The sequence below is a fragment of the Tasmannia lanceolata genome, unplaced genomic scaffold, assembly GCF_043159265.1.
Source record: "Tasmannia lanceolata isolate RefF3 unplaced genomic scaffold, GAP_Taslan_0.1 ptg000015l, whole genome shotgun sequence".
In the NCBI taxonomy this organism is placed as follows: domain Eukaryota; kingdom Viridiplantae; phylum Streptophyta; class Magnoliopsida; order Canellales; family Winteraceae; genus Tasmannia; species Tasmannia lanceolata.
Genome location: NW_027518692.1, coordinates 35475467 through 35501821, shown reverse-complemented (window position 1 = coordinate 35501821; position 26355 = coordinate 35475467). Strand labels below are relative to the sequence as shown.

General features: G+C 36.3%; 1 protein-coding gene and 1 non-coding gene across 4 annotated transcripts; one reads left to right on the top strand and one right to left on the bottom strand.

Annotated features, from left to right (window-relative positions):
* Positions 1-1848: 1848 nt before the first annotated feature.
* On the bottom strand, positions 1849-25805 carry REV1 (DNA-directed DNA polymerase). Of its 3 annotated transcripts, XM_077355478.1 has the most exons (25): positions 25430-25805; positions 24536-24683; positions 24212-24327; positions 23936-24012; positions 23320-23798; positions 21013-21156; positions 20623-20755; positions 20449-20537; positions 19695-19745; positions 19398-19601; positions 16252-16371; positions 14471-14563; positions 13549-13608; positions 13369-13455; positions 13066-13149; positions 12861-12933; positions 10848-10916; positions 10381-10482; positions 9037-9366; positions 8894-8952; positions 7967-8330; positions 7732-7855; positions 6029-6089; positions 4166-4319; positions 1849-2619 (listed from the first exon to the last, which is right to left on the bottom strand). In XM_077355478.1, exons 1-24 carry the CDS (start codon positions 25636-25638, stop codon positions 4263-4265), a joined length of 3333 nt encoding a protein of 1110 aa, XP_077211593.1. In that variant the 5' UTR covers positions 25639-25805; the 3' UTR covers positions 1849-2619; positions 4166-4262. The 3 variants fall into 3 exon arrangements, with proteins under 3 accessions (XP_077211593.1, XP_077211591.1, XP_077211592.1); XM_077355476.1 differs by having other exon boundaries at positions 7732-8330; positions 25430-25804; XM_077355477.1 differs by lacking the exon at positions 10848-10916 and having other exon boundaries at positions 7732-8330; positions 25430-25804.
* Positions 17530-17628, top strand: LOC143847703 (U6 spliceosomal RNA). The gene has a single exon (XR_013235219.1). It is a non-coding gene; the product is annotated as a U6 spliceosomal RNA (small nuclear RNA).
* Positions 25806-26355: the final 550 nt, after the last annotated feature.

Genomic DNA, 26355 nt, shown 5'->3' with positions numbered 1-26355 from the left:
ACTGCCCCTAAATAGTGTTCTCTTTATGATTGGTGCTTACCTTGATTATGTCATCAACATAGATGAGGAGAAAGATCAACCCGTGCTTAGTGTGGTGGAAGAAGGATGAGTTCCAACTGACTGCATGAAAATTCATTCTCTTAGAGCAAAGCAAAATCTCTGAAACCACGCACATAGGACTTGCTCGCATGATCATTGAAGCAGGGAGGTTGCTGCATGTAGACCTCTTTATGGAGCGGCCCATGAAGAAAGATATTACTAACGTTGGGATTACACAGGCCCGTAGAGAGCACGAGGAAGAGTGAAGAGTGAACAAAGCAGATGGTAAGGTCTTTCACAACTGGACTGAACGTTTATAGGAAATCCACACCATGTTTTTGGTGAAAGCCATAGGTGACCCAAGCATGCTTTATGACGTTCCAAGAGCAAGCAAAAGAAAACAACATTTCATCAAAAGCCACATGATCTGAAATGAAAGTACCAGTGGAAGGATAAAGAGACACAGCCTTTGTGATTGATACTGTATTTGATGAAAATGCACTGCCACTGAGGATCCAATTTTGATTTGTTGGAACCAAAAGAGGATAACAAGCGCAACCAGTATACTCTTCTCTGCCATCAGTTTGAATTGATTAGATTTTTCTTGAGAGAGTATGTCAATTAATTTCTTAAGCATTGCAAAGCATGAAGCTACATTACTTTTCAGAGATAAAAATTAAAATGGGAAATGTTATCAGCACTACTGTATTTTGATGAGGGCACTCCTCACTTTATTAAAAGTACGGTATGGCCCGCACCATAGGATGATCCAAACCGTCCATTAGATGGGCCACAGCCTAAATAGATTGCGCCCGAAAAATCATTTCCATAGGTTGATCCTAACCCTCCGATCTATAGAGGGTTAGGATCAAACCTCTAACATTCAGATCGGAGGGTTAGGATCAACCTATGGAAATGATTTTTGGGGCACAATGCTGTGGACCATCTAATGGACGGTTTGGATCATCCGGTTGGTGCGGGCCGTACCGTATTTTTAATAAAGTGAGGAGTGCTCTCATCAAAATACGGTAGTGCTGATAACATTTCCCAATTAAAATTCATGAGAATCTTGAGAAATCACCAACTAGTAGCAAAAAAACTTGCTTGGCGTGGGAACAGGTCCTTGCAAATCAAAATGTATATCTAACAGAGTTTTTTATTTCAATGTTAGAGAATTTAAATGTAAGCTTGAAAAGCTTTCTAGCAAGATAACTTGAACAGTTTTATTTAAAGCAAAGGCCTATGCTTTTATTCAAAAACAACTATCGAAGAATTTGATCGAATGATCCTAAGCACATGTGCTAGACTTCCTGGTTTGGTCAATGTGTTTCCTAGCAGAAAAATTTGTGAGAAGAATAGGTTGTAGATGGGAGAAAGCATGGAGGTGAAGGATGGGAAGGAGTTGATTGCTCGAGCAAGAAATTATTTGTGCCTCGACGGAGACCAAATAGGTCACTAATGTTCATAACCGATGATGGTGAGAAAGTGATGGTGGTTTGTATATTGGCACTGGTGGAGGATCGAGAGGATGTGCTAAAAGAGGTAGTGGGCGGTGGGAGATGGCATTGGAGAAGGTGAAGTGGCAGTGATGAAGACAGATTAAGGGAAGAAGATCAGATCTGATTGCCCTATGTTACTATGTGAAACCTTCACAAATAGAGAAGAGAGGTAGATAGCTAAAGGGAGTAGAATACGTTTTGCATGAATACTGCTTACCTTGATTGGGTGTAGAGTGCTGTCTTTATTATAAGTTTGTTACAAAAGCTGTAGAGGATCTACTTCGATTTAGATAGATTACTACAAAGAGAATACATACTATCTCTAAAGATAGAAACACAATAAATCAAGAATATTTCTAAGAATATCCATAGAGATAAGGAACCCTCACAATTGTGTTGTGATATTGCTCCCAATATTACATGCAAAAAATATTTAGAGGTATGAAACCTTTAGTCTCTAGTGGGAACACATGTAAATCAAGTCATAGACATTGTTTAACTTTGGATTTTGGTTATCTCTTTTCTGGATCACTTAGACTGAAGATTTCACTACACAGACATATGAATACACACACAAATATATATCTGGCAACATTCATTGTGCAAATCACGTTCTCCAATCCTTTAATACTTCTTTGTGTGTGTTGGAAGGTCATGACTTTGCACTAGTCTGTCTGAGACCTGTAACTACTCATACAACCTATGATACCTACATATTGATTATGAAAAACAGAAATAAACATGGATATGGGGAGTGTATAAAAGACAAAATTTTCTGAACATCACATCTGGTCCTGGGTGCTGTGAAGCTTGGTTTCTCTGGTCCCATCAAGAGATCTGACTCCAATGAGGTGGAGGCTCATGCCTTGTTGACTGATCTGCTGCTGTTTGGTACCTGTATTGGACAGTCTCCCTTGTTGGAGAGGATTCTCTAATGCATTTTCTCGATCAGATGTGATAGTCTGGGCCCACGATGCATCGGACTCCCTTGCCAATTGGGATACTTCCAGTTCTTCATCTGTGGGGAAATCTCTGCCCCCTGATTTGTTTGTATCCACTGTTTCCTTTTGAATAAAGTTTTCTGCTCATTCAAAAAAAGGATATCGATATGGTTACAAGCATCCCATACTAAGAAAAAGAACACAACATATAAATAAAAGATAAGAGAAATTAATTAGATTTAACGGAGAAAAAGAAATTAATAAGAAACAACTTTGATTCATTTTGAGTAATACACATTAGAAGTAATACTAAAATTTCAAAACAAAACTGACTAATTTGATTCATTTTGAGTAACTTCCACATAAAACTTCTATAATGAGCTCTACAATAATTCTTTAAAATGTTCTGTGATGATAGCATGAAGATTGGGTTTACAAATAAAGACAAGACTTGTGGACTAAATACTTGACTGGGTTTGCTAGTGAATTTTACATGGATAAGAGGAACGAGGATGGCGGTGGTGGTAATGATAATGGTGGTGCATGATTAAGTTTTAGGAAATTAATTTTTAGGAATTTAACATAAAAGTAACTCAAAATGAACCAAAGTGTCAAGTCATACTCTTTTAGGGGCCGTTTGGATATGCGGATTTTAGAATCTTGGATTTCCTCAAAATCTTGGACGGGAGACAAGAGAAAAGGAGGAGACCGTCCATTTCGCTTCTCTCTAGAATCTTGGATTTTAAGTAGGAAATCTAGGTTTTAGAAATCTCTCTCCCATCCTGAGATTTCTAAAACCCGAAAACACGAGATGATCTCCGACTCTCTTGCTGGCGGAAAGAAGGGCAAGAAATCAGAAAAGCGACGGCTGGTCTCCTTCTCTAATCTCCCATCTACAATTTTGAGGAAATCCAAGATTCTAAAATCCGCGTAACCAAATGGCCTCTTACTGTATTTACTGTTGAATTGATCTTTTCTTTTAATATATATAGAAAAATAAAAGAGAACAGATATAGACATACAAGTTAAACTTGTTTATATTCATAAGCATTTCCAATAAAAGTCAAGTCAGTTCCTATCAAGGACACCATGTGAGTTACCTCATATAAGTTACATGGTGTTTTCAACTAGATGGAAAAGTGAAAGGTATCAGATGCTACCTATTGTATTGGACGATATTCTAATTTTTTTTTTTCGAACTAGTGATACATATCAAATTAAAAAAGAAAGAAAAGTGAAAGCTATCAGTGCTACGTATTGTATTGAAAGATAATTTAATAATTTTTTCGATCAAGTGGTATATATTAAATTAAAAAAAAAAAAAACAAATACAGTAAGGGCAAGTGGACAAAGGTGGCATACACAAGGCAGAACTACAAAACAGGTATCTCAGGCCAAGTTAACTACTCTGTACAAGATCCAAAATGAGCATGTTATGTTTGTGCTAAGAAAATCAGTCGCAGAATTTATATAATAATTCATTAGTTCCTTGCATGACATGATTCAAAGCAATCATTTTGGTAATCTGGGAAACAATCCATGAGCCGGAACATGAAGGGAAATCGAAAATGGTCACGGCATCCATTTCCCCCATAATTTGAAGAATAATCCTCATTCATTCATTTCTAAAGCCCTGCACACCAATCTTCATAGCATAGTGACACTAGCATCTATCATGGAATATACCTGATCAATCTCATAAAAGACATATTGGCCCTCCTCCCCTCTCTTAATCAGGCAACAAGCTCAAGCTCATCAAGTAATGGGACTTATAAGATGAACCTTATTCTTTAGCATGAGAAAGCTGTAAATTCCCTCCATAGCTCTCACCAATACAGGCCTACAAGGTTGAGTAAAAAAATAAGAGTTACAACCCTGGTTGTTAACTTCAGAAAATATATTTGAAGATATGAAAAATAGCAATGTTCATTAGATTATATGGATAGAAATGTAAAAAGCATGATTAAATAAGACTTACACAAACTCAGGATACTGATACTTCAAATGCAATACATGAAACTAATATGCATGGTTGACGGGACAGGATTTAAATGTTGAAAGGTACTTACAATTAAAAATCGGTATTCATATATTTTAATTCATGATATCTGTAGCAGGATAAGCTCACATAACTTAAATGCTAAGAGCGGTCTATAGCAATGCCAAGGAGGATTAGTAGCACACTAGCACTGACTGGATTCCCACAAAAATGTTTTTAAGTTTGGTTGGCTTGCTAAGTTGAGAGCTAGGAAAGACTGGTGAGAAAGACTTGATCAGTATTGAATTTCAAACAAAGGGTCCATGTAGTTGGATGGAATTTCAATTTTTTGAACTTTTTAGAGACAATTTCAATTCAAAACAGTTCTCCCTCAATTTGATAATGTTACAACAGAAATGCTCCTTATTAAGCCAATACAAATACACCACTATCATTGATGCTACAAAGAGGATAGACCTGTTCTAATTATACCTCATATACACTATCACTTGCACTACCTTAGAGAGCAAAACTGGTAAATAACTTTAACAGTACTATTGTCGTTATATCCCGCCGGGCGATCGGGGTTTAAGGAGGAAGGCAGAGGAAGGTGAAGGGTGTTTGCTATTCCTAAGTCCTAACACCTTAGAACATGCCCTTCTTAGACCGGATCATGAGTGGTGTATGCCGATTCTTAGTTCCTTAAAGACTGATGGAACTTTTGATCAGACTGCGCCGTTTCGTCATCTGGTTAAGGAGACGGATCGAATCAGACAGGGAGTGACACTTCGAGGGAGAGGGCATGTCTTAGTGTTTTATTGTAGGCTGCAAACAAACCCTTATTTTTTTGGGCACCTCTGTATTAGACAAACATACGAATAGAAAGGCAAAGCAGTATTTCTGTAGTTGATGGCTTATTTACATGAAGTTCATGGCATGCAGTTGGCAAGTCTTGAGCCATTTAAAGTTTTTTAACAAATACCATCTGTTAAACTAGCACACTTGGAAGTCGCAGAAGTTCGCAGTTAAAACTCATGAACCCAAAATAAATTCAACTTCCACAAACATGAACTTCATTAAAACATATTTACAAAGTGGAAACCCTTATATGATAGGAGGACCGTTTCATATTGCTACCATGGTAATCTCAATAGCCAGAGGAAATATCAGGTGCATTATGTACAGTTGTCTCGGCTACATTTCTAACTTTTGGGGTTTCATATCTAGGATTTGACTGTAGACGTTTCATGGCTTAAACCCTTGCACTGACCATGGCAACAATAGCTTGATCACCAAGTCATGAAGAGAGAGAGATGAGTGAGAACTCATTCAGGAAGATCGGGAAGTGGGATTCAAAATCTGTCCCACATCTTGTCTCCCATTGTATTTATAATAGTTACTGAAGTCAATTACAGGCAATTATAAATAGCCCCCTTTTTATAGTACAATCATTAAAGGGGTGTAAAGGTAACATCTCATCTACTTAGATACATAAAATGTGTTGTGCATGAAATAAATCTAAAATTAGCTGAAGAGAAGTACTAAGTTGTAGACTTGTAGGAGAAAATTACCTGAAGAGAAGGAAGTACTAAGTTGTAGACTTGTAGGAGAAAATCTGATTTTGTTGTAAACCTGCCAAAATCATCAATATTCAATTAATAGTACTCTTTTAATAGAGTTTTTATATGGTGTAAGGCCTTACAACAATACGGTAGGCGTACCTCCCTTGATATTTGATCCAACAGCAGCTCACTTTTTGAGCTGCTATTGGATCAAATATCAAGCGTGGTACCTCTACCGTACAAAGGCCCTACACCATATAATTTCTCCTTTTAATAATCTTGTTGATGCTAAGCAAAAATAGAAGCCATAATGGAAAATGGAAATTAAACAAGAGAGGAATCCAAGACCGCATTGAGCATATACTATAGTGCACCTAAAACAACTTGTCATCAAATCCGTCACTAGCATGTATGATGGATTATGTAATGAACCTCCATTTCATGCAACAAGCACCAAGTATGTTGCTTCTATGGTTGCATATGTACTAAGAATATTTAATGATAATGTCCCACATAAGTTGACTTAAAATGATATAGTTTACAAAGAAAAATAGTGTGAGTGCGAGCAAATGTCTTTTCTAGAAAGCATCCATATTTATACGGTAACAATATAACCTAAGACAATAACAGAAGAATTCATGGAAATGGGGGCAAAATATAACAACTATAAACAATGGTAGTATTTAAATAGTCTCTAAGTCGACGCAGGAGAGAAACAAACAAATTCTGATGAAAAAATTGCCTACAACAACATTTAAAGTAATGCATTCATTTCAGGATATTTGTAAGGAAAGAAATAAGAGGATCTTTAGAGGGAAGGCATTTTCAGAGTGAAATAATGCAGAAAGGGATAGAAGTTTCATATTATCCATTCAGCTAGTTACAAAGGAATTAAGGGGCAGCAATTCCCTAGTGTGCTTTATTTAATTCTCTCGTTAAAGTTATTTGTCTGTAACTTCCTTGTGTTGATGATCACAGTCCACTCTTTCCACTTTTCTATTGTTACAGGCTATTATGATTCCCGAAAAGCTATCAACAACAGTCAATCAGAAAAGCGTAAAATAAAGGGTGTAATGTAATGCCATTATCAAAACAAGGGAGTGTGGACGTTATATCCCTTCTACAATGAATTGTCCTGGACAACTATCTGCACATAAAGGGATTGGAGTTTGGCAAATTGAAGTTTGGAATTGCAACATGTGGAGACAAAAAAATTTATAGAAAGGAAGCTTAGAAGATTCAATGTTGAACAAACTTCACATACAAAGACAAACAAACAAGGAATTACATATGAATATCAACCCATCTTCACGGAAAAGGGGCAAAACAACCTTTCTAGTCCTCATACTACGTAAAATATTAAAACTAAATCATTTCATTAACCACATGTAATATCTATATAAACAGTGTGAGAGGACTTCCATCTTGTGTACGAAAAAAGACGAACAGGAGTTTCTTAGAACATGAAATTTGCCCATCTCATACATAAGTGTCATCAACAAATGTCTTCTGGGCAAAAATACAGAAAATTGAGAAAGGCATTGGAGCTCTTGAAAAACAATGATACTTTCCAAAAAACAATCTGAAGGGACGAACTGATTGAAAAGAAATATAGCACAATACGCCTATTTTGTTGATATGAAAGAATAAAGTTAAAGCATGAATCTATAACAAGTATGCATAGAAAAAACTAGTAAGCCTGTTGGAAGTACCTTTTCAGAAGACGAAAGCAAATGTAGAGCTCTTCAATGTCGGATTCTATCTTAAGCTTAATGTACTGCTTAAAAAGCTCGCACAAGCAGGAAAGAGCATCATCACATTCCTCACTACATGAATCTAGAGAAAGAGGAGAAGTTGAAATTATGCACCGCAATATCGAAGATAAAACGCCATTTGACCCAGATTTGTAATAAAATTGTGCAAGAATGTTCAATGTCAAGCAATTACTGGCTTTGAACTTGTCGACCCATTTTGGGGGATTTCCTATCCAAAGATTAGAATTTGAAACTAAATCAAATCCTTCCATAGAACATCCACTGTTGTTCATCCTTATGCTGTCAATAGGGTATTCCCTTACATAACCTCTTACGGTGTCACCGGAATGTTCTGATGTTCGATGTGCAGGAAGTAACTCAAGTATATCAGCCTTCAATTCATCCGGTAGCTCTTGGAGAACTGAGATGTCTATTTGACTCAAGGATGCAGGCATTAAATCAACTTGATCTGAATACATAGTGGTATTATGCAAATCTGAGGATCCTGAGCAAGAGACAGATGCATTCGGGATTTTGGGACCTGTACTCTCTGTAATCTGTAGAAACAAACCTTAATTAGGTTTCATGGATTAGAAGAATGTAATTTCTGGAATCACCCACTACACCCCCATTTCAATCCTATTGATAAAGGTATCATATGCTCTGATACTATGGTACATTTATATACGAATTCCACAAATGAAAGCCATGGCACGATGTTTCTCCATATTAGAATTACTTGTTCAAAAAGAAAAGAAAAGAAAAGAAAAAACAACAATAGCAAGATTTTCAATAAAATTTTCCCTGAATTACCAGTTCAAAAAGAAAAGAAAAAAAACAATTGCAAGATTTTCAATAAAATTTTCCCTAGATCTGCCAAGGGTCTGGGAAACCTGTATCTATGATTGAGCTGACTTTCCATCACTGCCTAATTAGTACTGTAGCTATATATTAAAGTCACATAGCATTCTTGAGACTGACACTTTCATACAACGAAAAGAAGTAATACTAAAAGAAAAGGAGAAACCCATACTGGAGGGAACAAGAGAAATTAAAATAAAAATGGGCTAGTAATGCACTAACCATACTTTTAATATTCAAACAAAAAAAATTGACTCGCCTTATTATTTGGGTGAACTGGAGAAGAACAAACAGGTTCTTTGCCCTTATTTCTCGCACCTGATTTGATTTGACAATATCACTATTTCTACTAGGCTTCTTCAGAATAGTATATACTTTGAATAGGAACCAAGGAAAGGGTACCTTCAATTTCTTGCAGTGAGATGGCACAAACAGACGTACTTAATCTTCCATCCTTGCCTTTACTTTTTTCCATGAACTCAATTAACCTTCCACTGTACATTTCATTTATTTCTGAAATAATTTCGGGAGGAAGATTCTCTAAAACTACCATATCAAGATGGCATATTGGTGGCAATGTCGATGCCTTATGAATGTAAGCATCACCACTGGAGCGATTAATGTGTGAGGAGACAGTTTCATCAATGCACAGTTGACCAGAATTTCCACCAAAATGCTCCTTTTCACGGTCAAAATTATTTGATTTGCACTTTCCATTGACCAACAATATATCTGTGACAACAGAGAAACTTCAGTACATCCATAGATGATGACAATAGATAAAATGCAAACATATAAAATGATTGGTTTATTTTCCCCGAAGTCACAGAAATCAATAATCAAAATATAGGCTGACATGATATGAGTGGCCAACTCGAACCAGATTTTTGAGGAACTGAGTTCAACACTGAGTTGGCTCGAGATCTTGAACAAAATGACAAGGACTCGAGAAAGCCACTCTTGAGTCCGAGATCTACCTACAGAGTCACCCACATATTGGTTGACTTGCAAAAGACCCATTCAAGTCACGCTTGTGTGACTAGAATGAGTCATGAACCCTTCTGTATAAGTAAAGTAAGCATATTTTCCGTTTTCAACTTCTTTCCCTATTCTAAGAATTAAGGATTAAGTAATCTAACTGAAATTGAGATTGAGCGAAAAACTACAAGAAATATCCATGTTTAGTACATAGTATTTTAGGCTTTCGTATGAGTACATACACGCATTTATGGTCAGCATGTGCTGCTAATATTTATTTTTTTTAAATTTCAGCAACTTGCTTTATATAGTTCAGAATTTATGTGATTAATATTTTAGGGCAATGATAAATTCGCACCCCCTGTAGGATAATTTGCACCCCTTTAAAGGATGGTATGTGGACTTTAATACTTTTTAACGTCAATTCACGTTAAAGGGGTGAGAATTATCCTAGGGGGGGTGAGAATTTATCATCGCCCATATTTTATCGAAAAAAGAAGAAATTAACTGTGACTCAGTTGAGTTATACCAAACTCTATGAATCAACTCAACTCTTACATGACCTGATACAAAATCTTTAGTATCTTACTCAATGAATCAACTCATATCTTACGTAACTTGATACAAAAATCTTAGTATCTTATATGAACCAACTCTGTATTTGGAAGAACAAATTTATCAAGCCCAATTGCAGTGTAAAAGTATTTTCCAATGGAACATCAAGAAAAATCACAATATACTGCATCAAGAGAGTTCATCTGCATTCACCTCCATTGGACGTCTCTTTAGCTGGACAAATGGTCTGACAAGTTTTTCCTGTATTTTCTGAGGCAGTAACAAGCCAGGACTGCAGTGTATTTTTTTCATGCCCTATGGAAACAGCAAATAATGTAAGGTCAAAATAGAAACCGATGGAAACATAATAGCAATCATGCTGACTGAAACAAACAAAGTCAACTATGAGATCTACCGTAGACACCACCTGAATTATTCACAATTCACAACACAAAATGAGTGAAGGAAACAGGATATAAATTGATAAATGAGGATGCACATATTCCTTAGTAACTTTTTTCCTCATTCCTAGTTGATTCTAGAAAGACGAAGGTAGATATCGTGTAATAATGGCGAAAAATGTTGATTCCAATGTAATCGTAGAAATTGCAGAAGCACTTACAGTTCAACTGCATCCTTATATTTGTTTAATACAAGATAAACTATATAATTTTAGGCACCTTGTTTAGTCATGTCTGCACTTTCCAGCCTAGAAACTTGCAATCCAACACCCCGCACCTCCTTGACATCTATCCAAGAACAGTCGGGTAGGTAAGAGTTCATTTTGAAGACGAAACTGATTTTGAAAATATTTTAAAGTTCGAACTCTGCATTTTCAAGGAACAAACACTAAGAAGATAGTAGTTGGTGATGCATATCAAAAGTCCTTGATAGCATACATTAGCTCCAGATGTAGTTTCTGTATTATAACCACATAAAACAAAAACGCAAAACATATGCAAATATAGTATACATAGAATCATCAAAGATGAAAGGACAACGAATTCCAATGAGACAATTTCTTCAAAATATATACTAATTAAAAAGAGGATCCTCGGTAACTCGGTAACAATCTTTTTTTAACCCAGAATTTATTGAGGAACCCGATCCGGCACATTAAATTTTATTAATATAAGAAAAGAGTACAAAGAGGGGGGCATACCACCTTACCTCTAGATTTATAAAACCAATAAAAAAAAAAAACTTATCTGCTACAACTACTTGGAATACCCAAGGAATCACATCTTCTGGCACCCCTAGCCAGCTTTGGAATATCACTCCACTGCAAGAACACCCTATTATTCTTCATCTCACATGAAAAATTAGCACGATGATCTCCCGCCTAGTTTCCTTCCCTAACTTTTGATAAAAAAAAATAGGCTTCAAGTAATGGATAAGGAGATTAAGTTCCTGGAAGTAGCACTTTGTAGACCAATGGAGTTCCTTATTAGCGGAAATCATATCAATAAGGACCTTATTCTCAGATTTCACCCTAACATTCGAGAAACCAAAGGATTTACAATATCTAAGGTAACCAAAATGCTTCTTATTTCCGCATGGGTATTTGCCTCAACTCATAATAATGAAAGAAAGCAAAGATAGTCTTTCATTCAAAATTTCTACTGATTCCACCAACCCAGATAAACATGGATTGCCCTTAGACACCCCATCAATATTAATTTAAGATCTCCTATCTTTGGCATAACTCTAAGCGTTTTTAATGGTTAAGATTAATCTCCATGATGCCTTGAGTCATCAACTCTCAAGATGAGTGATCACAAGAAGATGGACAAAAAGTACTCGCAAGTGTCTTCCCCCAGTTAGTCACGATCATAATTAGAAAGCAGATTGGCTTAAAAGCATGGTTTTAAATTTCGGTCGAAACATTTCGCTTTGGCCGAAATATTTCGATTTCGGTTGCTACCAAAACAAAATCCTCTTGGATTCAAAAAATACAAGATTTCACTCAAAACTTCGGGATTAGCCCGAAATTACAATATTTCACCCAAAACTTCGGGATTTAGCCCGAAATTTCGGGATTTAGCTAATGTTAAATTCGAAATATGTGAAACTTGCAACATTTCGGTGTCAAAGGATGAGGCTCAAGTTAATAACAGCAAGGTCGCTGCTATAATAGAATGGCCTATGCCTAAGACCATTTCAAAGGTGTGTGTTTTTTACAGTTTAGCCATATTCCAATTCATGTTCATTAGCAATTGCAGTTCAATAATTGCTATAGTTATTGCTTCAAAAAGGGAAAAAGGTAAATTTGAGTGGACCCTTGAAGCAGAAGTTGTCATAGATTTAGGGCACGTTCGGCAAGGCTTCTCATTCTCGCCGATTAAACGGGCAAGAAACGGAGTGATGACAAACTTTAGAAACGGTTATTTATCACTTCGTAGAATCCTATTTTTTAGTTGAAAAAGTAGGCAAAATTTTAGAAACGGACCTAAACGGGTCACGCAGCCGAACGAGATTTTAGAGATTCTTTTGGCTTTCCTCATTCTACCTAAAAAAGGAGAAAATCAAGGAAAAGAATAGTTGTCGAACACGTCCTTAATTGAGTACTTCTCTTCCAAATATATTATTGACAAAAAGTATGTTAGAATTTTTTTCTCTTTTTTTTTTAGGCAAAGTACGTTAAAATTCTTAAACAAGTGAAATCATAGATATAATTAGCCAACCAAGTTTACCTAAGGAGAAGGAACCAAAAAGCTGTTTTGCTATCCTTTGAAGAACTTCTGCATCATCTGTAGCGATAGGAACCTAATCAACCAATAATTAGCAAAATTGTAGGACCCAAAGAGTTAACTTCCAAAATAAAAATAAAATAACAATAAAGATAATATAAAACAAAATAAGAAAATATAAAACAATTATTTATATTGTGGCAACTACCGTTAGGGAATGGCTTAAATTTTCACAGTCCCCACATCCCATATACTTCTGGGGCTCCCCGGCACCTTTCTTCCTCTTCTTTACCTGAAAAAATTGCATGACAAAGACGAGTAGTTTTCACTTAACACTATGCTAACGAACAATGGAAACCACCTTGATAGAAAACACCGATGGCGCCATAAGCGACTACACAAGTGAATGGCATTGATTGTAGTGCTCAATAACTCCAACAGCCACACTAATTATAACTTAATAAAAAAATATTTATGTACGGTGCTCTGAAAGAACTAGAAACAATTGTACCTTCAATGTAATAGTGCGACCTTGCATTCCACATCCCTGTAAGCGCAATGAAACTTCCTTGCAAAGCTTTACAAGAAAATCTCGACTCTACAAGAAGAAATTGAAATAAATATGAGACCCATTCATAAGTTAGATCCAAAAAGTGACACTTAACTCTTCATTCTACAGAAAAATACTCACATCTTTTACATCATTGAACCTCACACCCCAATTAACTTCAGCACCAATAGACTTGGTCTCCTGTAAACAAATCATGTGTGCAAGCAAGAAGGTGAGAGGATTGCATGACATCCATATTACAAACAAAAATAATGGAATGGTAGTATAATCAGAGTAATCATACAGTTAAGCACTAGTATTGTTGTCCCCATCCTCACCAATCCATGGTCGGCTCCAGAATCAGGTTTGGATTTCATTGAATGCCAATTTAAAAGATTTCAGGGCTCCATTCGGAACAATATCTCTCACAGAACAAGAGAAAAAAATACCCATGCTGCGCTTTATATTTATGATGGGGCCTATCATATAAGTAGTTAAGTTGTTATTCATGCTCATTTAGGATGGGGCCCGTCATAGAATATAACACATGGCATAGTTGTAAATATGAGATTAAGATATATGTGTGTGTGTGTGTGTGTGTGTGTGTGTGTGTGTGTGTGTGTGATCCTGTTAACAGTTAGTACCCTTTTCGATCAATGGTTGAAGACAGATAATGATTCAGAACAAATTAAATACTTTACAAATGGCATGCACACAATGCTGCAAACAACAGCTAAATGAGCACCTAACGAGTTTTTTTTTTGTTAACCTTCTTACAGTGCAAGAACTAAGAGATTAAAACACGATGACTATGAAGGCGGTTTAAAACTAGAAAGAAATCTACAACCCATTCTACTAATTAAAGATAACACTCAAACAAGCTTAAAGAAATAAAAATTATTCACAAGATTATAGATCCGTTCCCAAAATACAAACACCATACAAGCTACATCATAGGTACACACTGCTCTACATCATAGGTACAAAGTGCATAGGCACAATTCGTAGACTAGGGGAAGTGTAATTTTGCATCAATTGAAAATAATCTATCCTTTTTCCAAACCTGAACGACTTCAACTGCTCGGAGATCAACTCCTCTACTATAATTCCACAACATATCACCAGTCTTTGTGCCAAAGTCCTTTTGAAGAACCTCCTGGAAAAGTATTGACTCAGCAAGTGAGTAACAGCTTTGAGGTTTTGTGAAACCGTTGATACAATCCTAACATACAGCAGAAGGATACAGCAAAAACAGAAGAAAGAAAGAAACTACAAGTTCCATACACTATATTTATAGGAAAACTACAATGAAGAAATTTTAGTTTCCTCAAGCTAAATATAGCACAAATGGTGAGTCTTTTGATCTATCTAATTTAACCAAACTTGTAAATAGAATTATTTTCATAAATTAGGCAAACAAATTTATATATATATATATATATATATATATCGAGAGAGAGAGAGAGAGAGAGAGAGAGAGAGTTTACAACCCATCATTTTGTAACCACACATCCCTTTTTGTGTTTTCAACTATTTCTTTCATCACACTAGAATGGTAAACGCTAATGAAAGAGTTTAAAATAAAGAGGGTGTATGGTGCCAAAACAGAAGTATGAGTGGTTGTTTGCATTATATAAATATATATATATATATATATATATATATATATATGATAAATAGCTACATACATACAGATATATGGGATTCAAATCGTTATGCATAAGATTTGATTTGAATCGTAAATCGTATAATTTTCAAAACAATGTCTACCGCTACCACAGCCTCTCCCTTATTCACAACCACATCCTTTGCCACCATCACCTCTGCATGTTGAGAATGCCAATGAAGACTTCTCTCTAATACGAGGGTGTGAAGAGGATCTAGCGATCCCAACATGCTGAAGGGACGAATAAAGGGAATTTAAAGAGGGGATGGGATCTCCTTGCAAGCCAAAATCTACGCATGAACTTAATGAGATTCTGAACCCAAGATCTAGAGGGGAACATATTTTCATCTAATCTCACAGTTTCTCATACCTTCTTGATCCCATCAATGAACATTGCATTTGCACTAACTTGTGGATCCATACTCTTCCACAACCAAGTCAGTTCTCTTTGAGCCAATATTCGTACTCATTGTCAGATTAACTGGGTCTTTTTTTATTTTTTTATTTTTTATTTTTTATTTTTTTTAAACTTCAGTTTTCACTTTCCTCCAAGGGCCACCTTCGCAGATTGAGCTCGTAGAAGGTAATTTGGCCCATTTAGCTTAACAGAAGTAAGTTGCATTCCATGCATTTGTATCATGGGTATTGGGGACAGGGGGGGAAACCCTAGGTTTGCTCAATGCAAAATATTCAAAGAAAGACAAGAAAAAGGAGAAGAGAAGAGAAGTTTATGGTTTTTAAGAAGAGAACACAGAAATTAAACAAAGGCAATGATGGGTCTTGGCTCTAATAGCATGTTCAAGTAAGAAGAAAGAGGAAACCTTGGAGGAGATCATCCAAGAAGTAAGATCAGGTGTACTAAATAATAAAAAGGAGAAGAGAAGCAAGAGAACAAAAGGGAAGGAATTTATAGGTTTTGATGTCCAACCCCACGACTCCCATGATGCTTATGTATTAATCAACTTAAAGATATTTACAATAGTTTCCATTATGAAGAGGCCCATCCTAACAGCCCAAGAATAACCCCCAAAAAAATATATGTAAAAGCTATTTTACTTCCTATCTCTTAACAAAATGTATATCAAATATTGGTTTATCAAGCAATAGAACAAAAACGGTACTAGTTTGAACTGAGATCTATTTGCACGTAATATCTCAAAAATGAAATCTTAAAGAACCTTTGATATCACACGGAGCTCGCCACATGTCTGAATGTTTTGGCTTTTCAACTTCTCCGATAATACATGCCCAATGCCTGGAAGTGCCTTGATTGGAAGGTTTTTAAAATAATCATCCACCTGATATAATCAAAATGTGTGCAGTGAGTATGATGGTTTTAGGCCCATTATTTATTCCAAAACTTCTGCGTAGAAAACTGTTGCTTAGTAAGCAAAACCAATCACATAACAACCAAAGTCGAGTTAATAATAATATCATAGAGATTAGAAAATAATGCAGAGCCTCCATCCATGTGCATGTTTCACATCAAGAACATTGAAAGTTAGGAACTAGAAAAATAGGAGACTGTGTTCACAAAAAACAGGAATATATGAGTGTGCGTGTGTCTGTGTGTGATACAACTGGACATTAAAACTGACTAGCTTCCTTGCTGTCCTCTTGGTTGTCCTACAAATTATGGTCTAAAGAGAAATTTGATGATCTCAAAACTTAAGTGTAACTTGTTGGAAACCTGAGAAGCATTGCTACCGGAAAGTATCATTAAGATATTTTGGATGATAAAGAATAAATTTTAGGATGAAATGACATGTAAAAATCAAGAACAAGAACGTGCATCATAAGTGGTCCACAATGTATAAATCTGAGGTATATGCTCATGTTAGGTAAAGATCTTTAAAAAAATAAAGAAAGCAATCACAACACTAACCAAAGATCAATGTATAGCAAACAATATGACTGAACATCATATCACCATGGTTTGCATTATTGTGTACAGGTTGCACTTGATTCACCTCAAATTCTGGTACTTGTCTACATCTCAAGTGATACACAAACTCTATTTAGTTTTATACTGTATATCTTGAAATATCTGAACTTTGTACTATGATCTATGAGTTCGCATATTTTTAGGGTAAGATTAATTAGGAAGTATGAACTATAAAGCAGTGAACTACAACTTTACAAAAAAAAAAAAAGGGGCGGCCCAATGCATGAAGCTCCCGTCATTCCGGGGTCCGGGGGGGGGGGGGGGGGGCTAGATGTACGCAGCCTTACCCCTGCTTTGCAGAGAGGCTGTTTCCGTGACTCGAACCTGTGAGCACTAGGTCACAATGGAGCAACCTTACCGTTGTGCCAAGGCTTGCCCTATGATATGGGTTTCCCATATGCTAGGCTTTAAGGATCCTTACACATCAGTATTTTATCCTTGTTGTACCCATATTCTCTGGAAGATCCCTGTACAATCCCTTACCATATCCAAATAACTGAATTAGTATCCAGTCTCTTCGGAGACATCAGATAAAATTGGAACAATAGAGAGAATATTAGCATGGCCCCAGCACAAGGATGACACGCATGATTATGCCTAGGGAGTCTTTCGACTCTTGATTATTAGGATTCTTTACAGAAGTAGAACTTATATCCTTCTATGCCTACCTGATATCTCATTTACTTGTAATATTTCATGAAATTAACTTCTCAGTTTTATATCACTTCCAGTCCAAAATGCCAACTATAATTAAGAAAGAAAAACATTCTATTTTAATAACAAGGAGAAAGTCACAAAGTACAAAATTCAATGTCAAGGGCACAATATAACAAGTTACAGAGTAGTACAAAATATTATGTCGAGGGCACAATATAACAAGTTACAGTGTATACATTATATATCATTATTATATAATGCCAAAAGCATCATAGTCACAAATTCGAAAATGTAAGTTTGATTTTTTTTTCCCTCTCAACTCTTCTTCTATGAAGAACTGAGCAGTTTGAACATTATCCAAAGCTGACAAGACTATCAGGATATTCCTGGCGCTTATCCGAGTTTTATGTTTGGACTTTGGGCAGAAAATTTTATGTTTGCACTGAATCCATTGCACCCAAGAAGATTTTTCCTGCTCAATTGATTTCCGGAAAGTGGAAAATTTTCAGAGAAATCCATGAGTCGATTCTACAATCTCTGTCAGCTTCCCTTGTATTGGTTAACTAAAGCATACCTTTTCTTTCTATATTAGTTTACAATGTCAATGACTCAGAAAACCTATACCAAGTCATCAAAGAGAGCAGATTTAGTTTTATGAACATAGAGAAGATAAAAGCAGATCTTCTCATCAAGAGGTTCTTTTTAAGATTTTGAAATGTTTGATCTGAAGAGAACTACAATGTGAGAAAGATCACATTTATAGGAAACCTAAAACATGAAGATTCTAGTGAATGCACAGGATGACCCTGGCGGCCTGGCCACATCAAGCAAATGAAGGAACCAAATCTTGTGCCTACAACACCAGTTATTTCTTCACTTAAGAAAAAGAAAGAAAGGAAGGGGGTGTGGAGTGACAGAGGGAGGACAATAAAGACTAGGTTTTCAGGAAGACGATGAAGCTTGTGAAATCATGATTTTGAAGATTAAAGGGCATATGGTTGTAGTCAGAATATGTTAGCCAAAATACTAAAAAAAACCAGTAATTTTTACATTTACCTAGTCTGGCATTAAGCTTACACATAAAGGCAGCTTCCCAACACACATGAACACCCATCACAAGATCCCAAGCTATATTTTCAGGGAGAATTAGATAAAGCATTCATCAGAAGTGTTAAAGTATAAAAGATTAAATAACGCCATTCCGACGGCTTAAGCTTTTGGAGTAACTGGTAGTTTGAAGGATGGGTTTCTAACTGCTACTGAAAATTGGATATCTGCAAGCAAAACAACAGAGTTCCAACTGATAATTAAAAGTTTGCAAATAATTAATGATGCATAATTATGCCTAACAGCAGTTTCATAAATTGAACTACAACTATGCATGTAATCATAGTGATTTAGCTGAAACCACAAAACAAGATAAGTCACAAATATCACAAGGAGAATCAATAGGAGAAAACAAGAAAAGATCAAACCACAGATTGAATGTAATATCAAACAATCTTATTCATCAACATATAATGCATGTGGCACATGAGAAAATTTATCAAATCATATTCCTTGAAAAGTTCTGGGACAAAGGCTTAGTTAGAAAAAAAAATATTACTTGAAAAGTTTGCAGCAAGAACTGTTTGAGCATCAGAAAAGAATCTCACAGTACATAAACTAGAAAGAATATCAGAAAGTATATGTTCAAAAGAAACCCAAATGCCAAAATAATACCTTATCAAAAGGGATGAAACATTGACCATTTGGTTTTGCAGTTTGGGTGGCCAGACGGGCTATAAGCAAATTTCCAGCAATCCCAGCACTGGCAGTACATCCTGTGGTCTCGAATATTTCCTGTCTTATTATTGAAGCTATATTCTCAGGATCGTCACTTTCCAAGTGTGAAACATCTAAAAATGCTTCATCACAGCTTATTGCCTGTATTCAGTAGGAGTCGCTGGTTTACTGAGTCACAAAGCAAGCGATAGTGAAACATAAGGCAATCGATAAGAAATATTGACATATAAAAACCTGAACTTTGTTGCAGTACTTGTGCAGTATGTTATAAAATTGATCGGCAACCTGCAATGTATCATACATTGACAAAATAGAATTCCAAAAATAATCAAACGAGAAAACCAGATGAAACAAAGAATGAACATTACACCACTAATGTTTCCGCAAGCAATATATATATATATATATATATATATATATATATATATATATATATATATATATATATAGAGAGAGAGAGAGAGAGAGAGAGGAAAAGGATTGTACACTCGAGCGTACCAAGCTTATGGTACGCTCGAGTGCCCCAATCACATGGGTCCCACATTTTTTGTGGTGATCCAAAGCATTCATTTGCAAGGCCCTATCATAGATAGGGTGTGTACCAAAAATCAGCTCCATTGAATCATCCTAACCCCTCCAAAAGTGGAGGGCAAAAATGGGCAGATTTGTGGTCTGTTCATTTTGGCCCCCACAAATGGATGGGTTAGGATGATCTTATGGAGCTGATTTTTGGTACACACCCCATCTATGTAAGGGCCTTTCAAATGAATGCTTTGGATCATCCTAACAAAGTGGGCCCACATGTGATTGGGCACTCGAGCGTACCATAAGCTTGGTACGCTCGAGCGTACAATCCTTTTCCTTATATATATATATATATATATATATATATATATATATATATATATATATATATATATATATATATATATATATATATATATAAGCCAGTTAAATGTCAGTTTTGGAAGTCAAATGGGTGGCTTACCTCCTCATAAGCTTCAAAGTTATAAGGAAAAATGACAAGGTGAGGACAAAGAGCCTTGGCATCTCTAACAAACATTCCAGCCCTTACTCCTAAGAACATATAAAAGGGTTATAAAACTCAGAGCCACAAACACAAAGGCACTTTATTCAAATTCAACTTGGCATAAAATCGAACCATAATCACGTGCAGGATAGTTTGCAGAGGATATTTCAGCTGTCCCTTTGGGATTGTCCGAATGACACACAGCAACAGGTTTATCTAGTAATTCAGGATATTTTCTGAGGACCACAGACACAAAAAAGCAGTCCTGCAACAGAAAATGGTTACCATGGAAATACTTCACAAAAGAAGAGTTGAAACACACAAAAAATAATAAATATATATGTATTTATAAAAATATTTCAAGAGCAATGATTTCCCCAGTTAAAGGTTGAAAGTCAAAAGCAAGACAAAACCAATACAACATTCACACTCACAACAAACGGAAAACACAATGATAAACAGGAAGCATTTGGAGTAGAAGTTAATGTTCAAAGCCTTCTGAAAGATGATAGCGCATGTTACCATGTCAACGTGAATAATTGAAGTTCTCTCTGAGGTACTAAGGGCATTAATATTAGGATTTCCATGTTTAACTCCATTCAGCAACTGAGGGAAACGTTTCCGGTACCGACTCCTCCAGGTACCAATAAAATGCAGCCTTGAGTTCTACACAGTTAACAGCATGTCAAGGTTTGCTACCAGACTGTCATAACAAAGAATTACTATAATACAATTCAAAAGCCAATGTCAAACAGAAGTAATGGAACATAACACGATAAACTAACAGTTTAGGTTATGCAAAAGAAGAGCTATGACATGATGAACAATGAGGTCCATCAATAATGCAAAACCAACTGCCTGTGATGATCAACATGGATGTGCCTGTCTCTCATAGAATGATATGTCAGAATTCATGTCCAGCCATTTCAATCAGTACAGTGGATCAATATGCCTCTTGACTAAGACATTCTGGCTTCTGTTCAATCGATCAACTTAAAACTTATCCTTCGACTCAGAACTCAACCGAGTCGATCGGTTTCAAGCCGAAGCTAAAAAAGTCATGGCTACACAAATTCTGTGAGCTTTTGAAACCTAATGATGGGGACCATCCTATGGCCTATATTTTAATCTGTAACTGTCTTTTAGGTATCTTTTCCCTTCAGTTATGGGATGGGGTAACACAATCTTTTGCCACCAATATTACTTGATTTGTTTAAGTTGTGGGTGCTTAAAATGGGGCCCACATGTTTATTATAAAAATCTTAAGTGATAGAGATGTCTATAACATTCTAGAATTCTATATATGATTCCAAAGATGTCTAGAAGCTTCTAGAATCTCCTACATGATTCTAGAGATCTCTACAAGGTTCTAGAATATTTTAAGAAGCTTGTGCAAAACTTTAGACTTCTGGAAGGTTTTCCACTTCTCCAAGCTTGTCTTGAGCTTCTCATAGACATATAACATGAGATGTGGTAAACCAAATTGTCACCCTGTGACAATAGGGGCATTTATGTCATTTGTAATAAATCCCTTAAGTTGTTAAGTGACCACAAGACCCCACACATTGCAAAATAAAAGAGTCCTTGTATTTGTAGGACTTGAAGAGGGTTAGTTTCCATGATGAGTTAGGAGTTCTAGTGGGTGTGAAGAGTCCTAATTTCTAGTAGTAAAGAGATTATCTAATAGGAGTTTTATTCCAATGAGTTAGTAGCTAAATATAATAGGAGTCCTAATTATATGGCTAATGTAGCCTATAAATACGGAAAGCCTATCGGCACTGAAAACAGTGGAATATGAATGAACATCAATGTTTCTTATAATGATTAGGTGTGATGCCTTTTCCGAAGTGTGATGCTTCATATCAGGTCAGTATTATATCCTTAAACTCTCCTTTCTTTATTTCTCTCTTCTCTCCCTCATCCCTCTCAGCTGGGATTGTAGTCTCTTTTCTCTCTTTCCTTCCTCACCCTCACTTATTGGGTTCATATATCGCTCCCCTTTCTTGATCTTGATCTTATTTTGATCAATGTCTTAATCTTGATTCCTTTCTTGTTCCCCTTCTTTCCTTATATTCTATATAATTTATTAATTAATATAATAATGAGTGAACCTAAACATGGGATGATCAGTAATTTAGCTCTCCTAAATAACACTACTCCACAGGTCATGAGGTTTTACATTCAAAAGGAGTTGCTATGCTGCCAATCAAGATAGGACAACTGATGGATATCTTCTCAATAGAAGTAGCATAGCCAATCTTTCAAAACATGGTTCAAACCATTGTTTCAAAATGCGGATGCAGGTCAAAATGCGGCTAGAGCAAATCTTAGTCGACTTGGCAACACGCGGTCGTCAAGTGCTCGGTTGACACAGCTGAGTAATCGGTTGACACAATCATAACTCAGGAGAGTCAAAGGAGTTTTGATTGATTTTATAGGGCAAAATGCGGACTCAGACACGAATGCGGCCAAGGTTAACGAATGCGGACAAGAAAGTCGACTCAGTGGAGTCAGCGATGACATTGGGTTCAAGCCTAAGATTTTCTGACTGATGAATACTCCATTAAAATGCTTTCTTCAAAATCTGTAAGTAGAGATAAATATTACTTTCATTACCCTGAAAAGTCCAGTTAAATACTGTAACTTCTTGCGCCTGACAAAGTTAATAAAGCCGACTCCACATGTCTTTGCTTTTCATAAAAAGCAAAATAAATTCTAACTTAGTAACTACGACAGCAATAATGCATATCCATCCCCACATTTAAAATGAGGGTTGACTGAGACTGAGAAATTTAGATCAATAACAATTGAAGGAAAGTGCTTCATTACCTTAAAATAGTTTTCAACAAAATTTGGATCCCCAAGAGTTGAATGGCGCTGATTATAAGGACCTTGACTTCTTGAGGAAGGTGATTTTTTATTGTCTCTGTTATCAAAGCAATAGCTGCTAACTGAAGCAGAAGGCCTATTGGGGCTGGATTGAAATGCCTCTCTAACAACGTCTTCGCCTTCTACAGCAGTAAAACTTGGTCCTTCCATTCCCACTTCACAAGAATTTTCATGCTCAAGACAAGCAGATTCTTCACGACGCTGGCTTTTACTTTCTAAGAATTCACCCACTTCCATTAACAATTTATTCTTAGATGAATCGCCCATCGGCAATGAACCTTCCGTTTCAAAATTTTCATGAACTTTTGCAGGAATTTCAACATCCTCGGATTTTGAGTTGCTTTTTAGAGGAAAGAAGACTGACAATTTTTGCTGGTTACGAGTTTCATTCGCAAGCTGATCAAGTTGGTAGGGAACCCCTACAAAAATAAACCATATACAAATTATATATTTGCAAGTTTATCTTTCAAGATTACGCAGCAAGAAAATTATATGGCTGACATCCCATGATTTTAACTGAAAGAAAAATACATAAAAAGATCGATCAAGAACTTACAACTTAAAACTCTATTAGCAATTACAGAATCCAGTACCCATGTGGGTTTCACAACTGGAAGTCCGCCACTAAAGGACCTGTGCAACAATATCAAAATTCAAAATCCATAATAAAATAAAATTTCAGTTTCACATACAAAATGCACTGAAAAATGCAACTGGGTGAGCACCCAACAGACCCAAAGGAACAATAATTCTAAACAAAGAAATGCTAAAAAAATTAAAAGGCAAAATAAATCAAAAAAGAGCTTCTGGTTTGCAGCTTAGAAATGAAAACCTCAAATTCCGAACTTTGCTGTCGGGCAGATTGCTGCAAATGATATGAGTTACGCGATGCCTCGAGAAGTAATTCTCAAAACGGCCCCCGTGTTTCAACATATAACCTCGAAGCTCCTGCGAACCGAAACCAATTGTTGAAGTATAAATGATTAAATGACGCCAACTCTAATAGATTAAGCTTTTGGGGTAATTGGCTATTTCACACGGTATCAGAGCTACTGCCTCACGGTAGGTCCTGGGTTCAAAACCCAGCAACTCCTTGACATTAAAAATCCACACCAACAATTCTAATGTGAAAAGAGAGAATTCATGGAGGGCGAACCTGACTAGAAGGGATTGTGAACCCGTCAACAAAAATCGAGACCCCGTGAAAGAGACCCTTTATGGAATTTGAACCGCTGGTGGCAGAAGAACTGGAAGCATCGGCATCAAACTGATTGCGAAGTTTCTGATTCTTCACTTCCATGTAACTGCAGGAACGGGGTGAATTTACATTGCAGATAACATCATAAAGCACTGCTCTATTGAAATGAAGATAAAAAGGATAAATTGAATAAGAATAGAAGAAGACAGGTTAATTCGAGGAAACCCAAACCTCCAACCAACTGATATTGATAATTTTCTATGTTCTTGCTCTTACAATCAAGCCATTCGTTTGTTATGGTCCTGAGTGGGGGCCTGCTTAGGTATGGGACATGGTAGGACCCAGCCAGGTATGGACATGTTTAAAAGGGCCTATCCTAACACGTTGCATCAGCTCTAAAGCTTCTGTCGTATTAGTTAAGTACCTAATATTTAGTATCAGAGCAGCCACCACATCCAGTGTTCGAGTCGTAGAAGGATGACCAGGGAGAGGACTACTTGGAGAGGGCTACCTGGTAAAAAAGACAAAGTGAAGTTGCCACAGAGTGGGCGAAAGGATGGTTTAAAGGGCCTAGCCTACGACATTCCATCAGCTCTGGAGCTTTTGCCGTATTGCTTAGGTACCTAACATCTTTATACTGATTCTACCTAATAAATTTCTGAAATCAACCACATAATTACTCCCTAAATCAAGCAATTAGGATGTATAAAACAAGCAATTACAGTAGTACTCTTTTATTATGGAAACTCATAAAATATAGAATAAAGATAGTTTATGAAGGTTCCTAACAAAAAGGATGAATGGGAAAAAAAAAAAAAAACAGAAGATGGGAAGATAAGAGGAAAATTATACCTAGAGAAATCAGTGAAAGGGGATCTTCTAGAGGATGATTTGGAAGAAGAGAGGGAGTTGGCGCCCCAAGCAACACCTAGGGTTTTCTGATTCTGGCCCTTTTTTTTCTTGATTTTATGGTGGGAAGAGGGGTTGTTTGAGTCGAGAGACCTCTTCTTTTCTTCCTTGCCATGGGAATTTGCAGAGGAGCGAGAGGAATCAAAGCTCATGTTTGCAGACGAAGAGAGATTGAGAAATGAGTAGCGTACAACCCACGACGCTTCCCACGTTTACTTATATATATAATAATTTTCAAACTAGAAGCCCCGTTGCCAGAATGAAATGGCGGGGTAGTTTATATGAGGGAGGCGAAGGGAGAAGGAGAAATTTGCATGCCCTCGTTTTAATAATCGCACTTTTCTTAGAGGTGATAATCTGGTCCTAGTTAGTTTTGGATTTTGATAACCGATTTGTGAGCCCAAAACTGATTATTAGACCAAAAATTAGTTTTGGATTTTGAGAGCCGGTTGTGTCTCCAAAACTGATTATTATACCCAAATTTACTGTTAGGGCCTGTTTGTTTTAGATTATGACTGTCAGATAACAAATTTCGCAGATTCGAAGAAATCACTAAATTCGAGACAAATTACAAATAATTTGTAATTAATAAAAAGTGTGGTACAACTTCTCTGGAATCTTCTGATTAACGATCAAAGTAGTGAAAACAATGTTGAATTTGGTGAAGACGAGAGCTTTCGAAATGTAATTCTCATTTTTTGATATTTGAAAATGTGTGGACTTCACGCCGGGCTTCGTACTTTATCGATTATGAAAGCGTGTGAATTTCCTTCAATGAAGGGCCTTGTTTGGAGACTTGATCTTCTTGGAAGTGTTCTTCAAGTACTTAAATCTAGCGTGGGGCGCAGATCGTTTTGATTATTTCATTA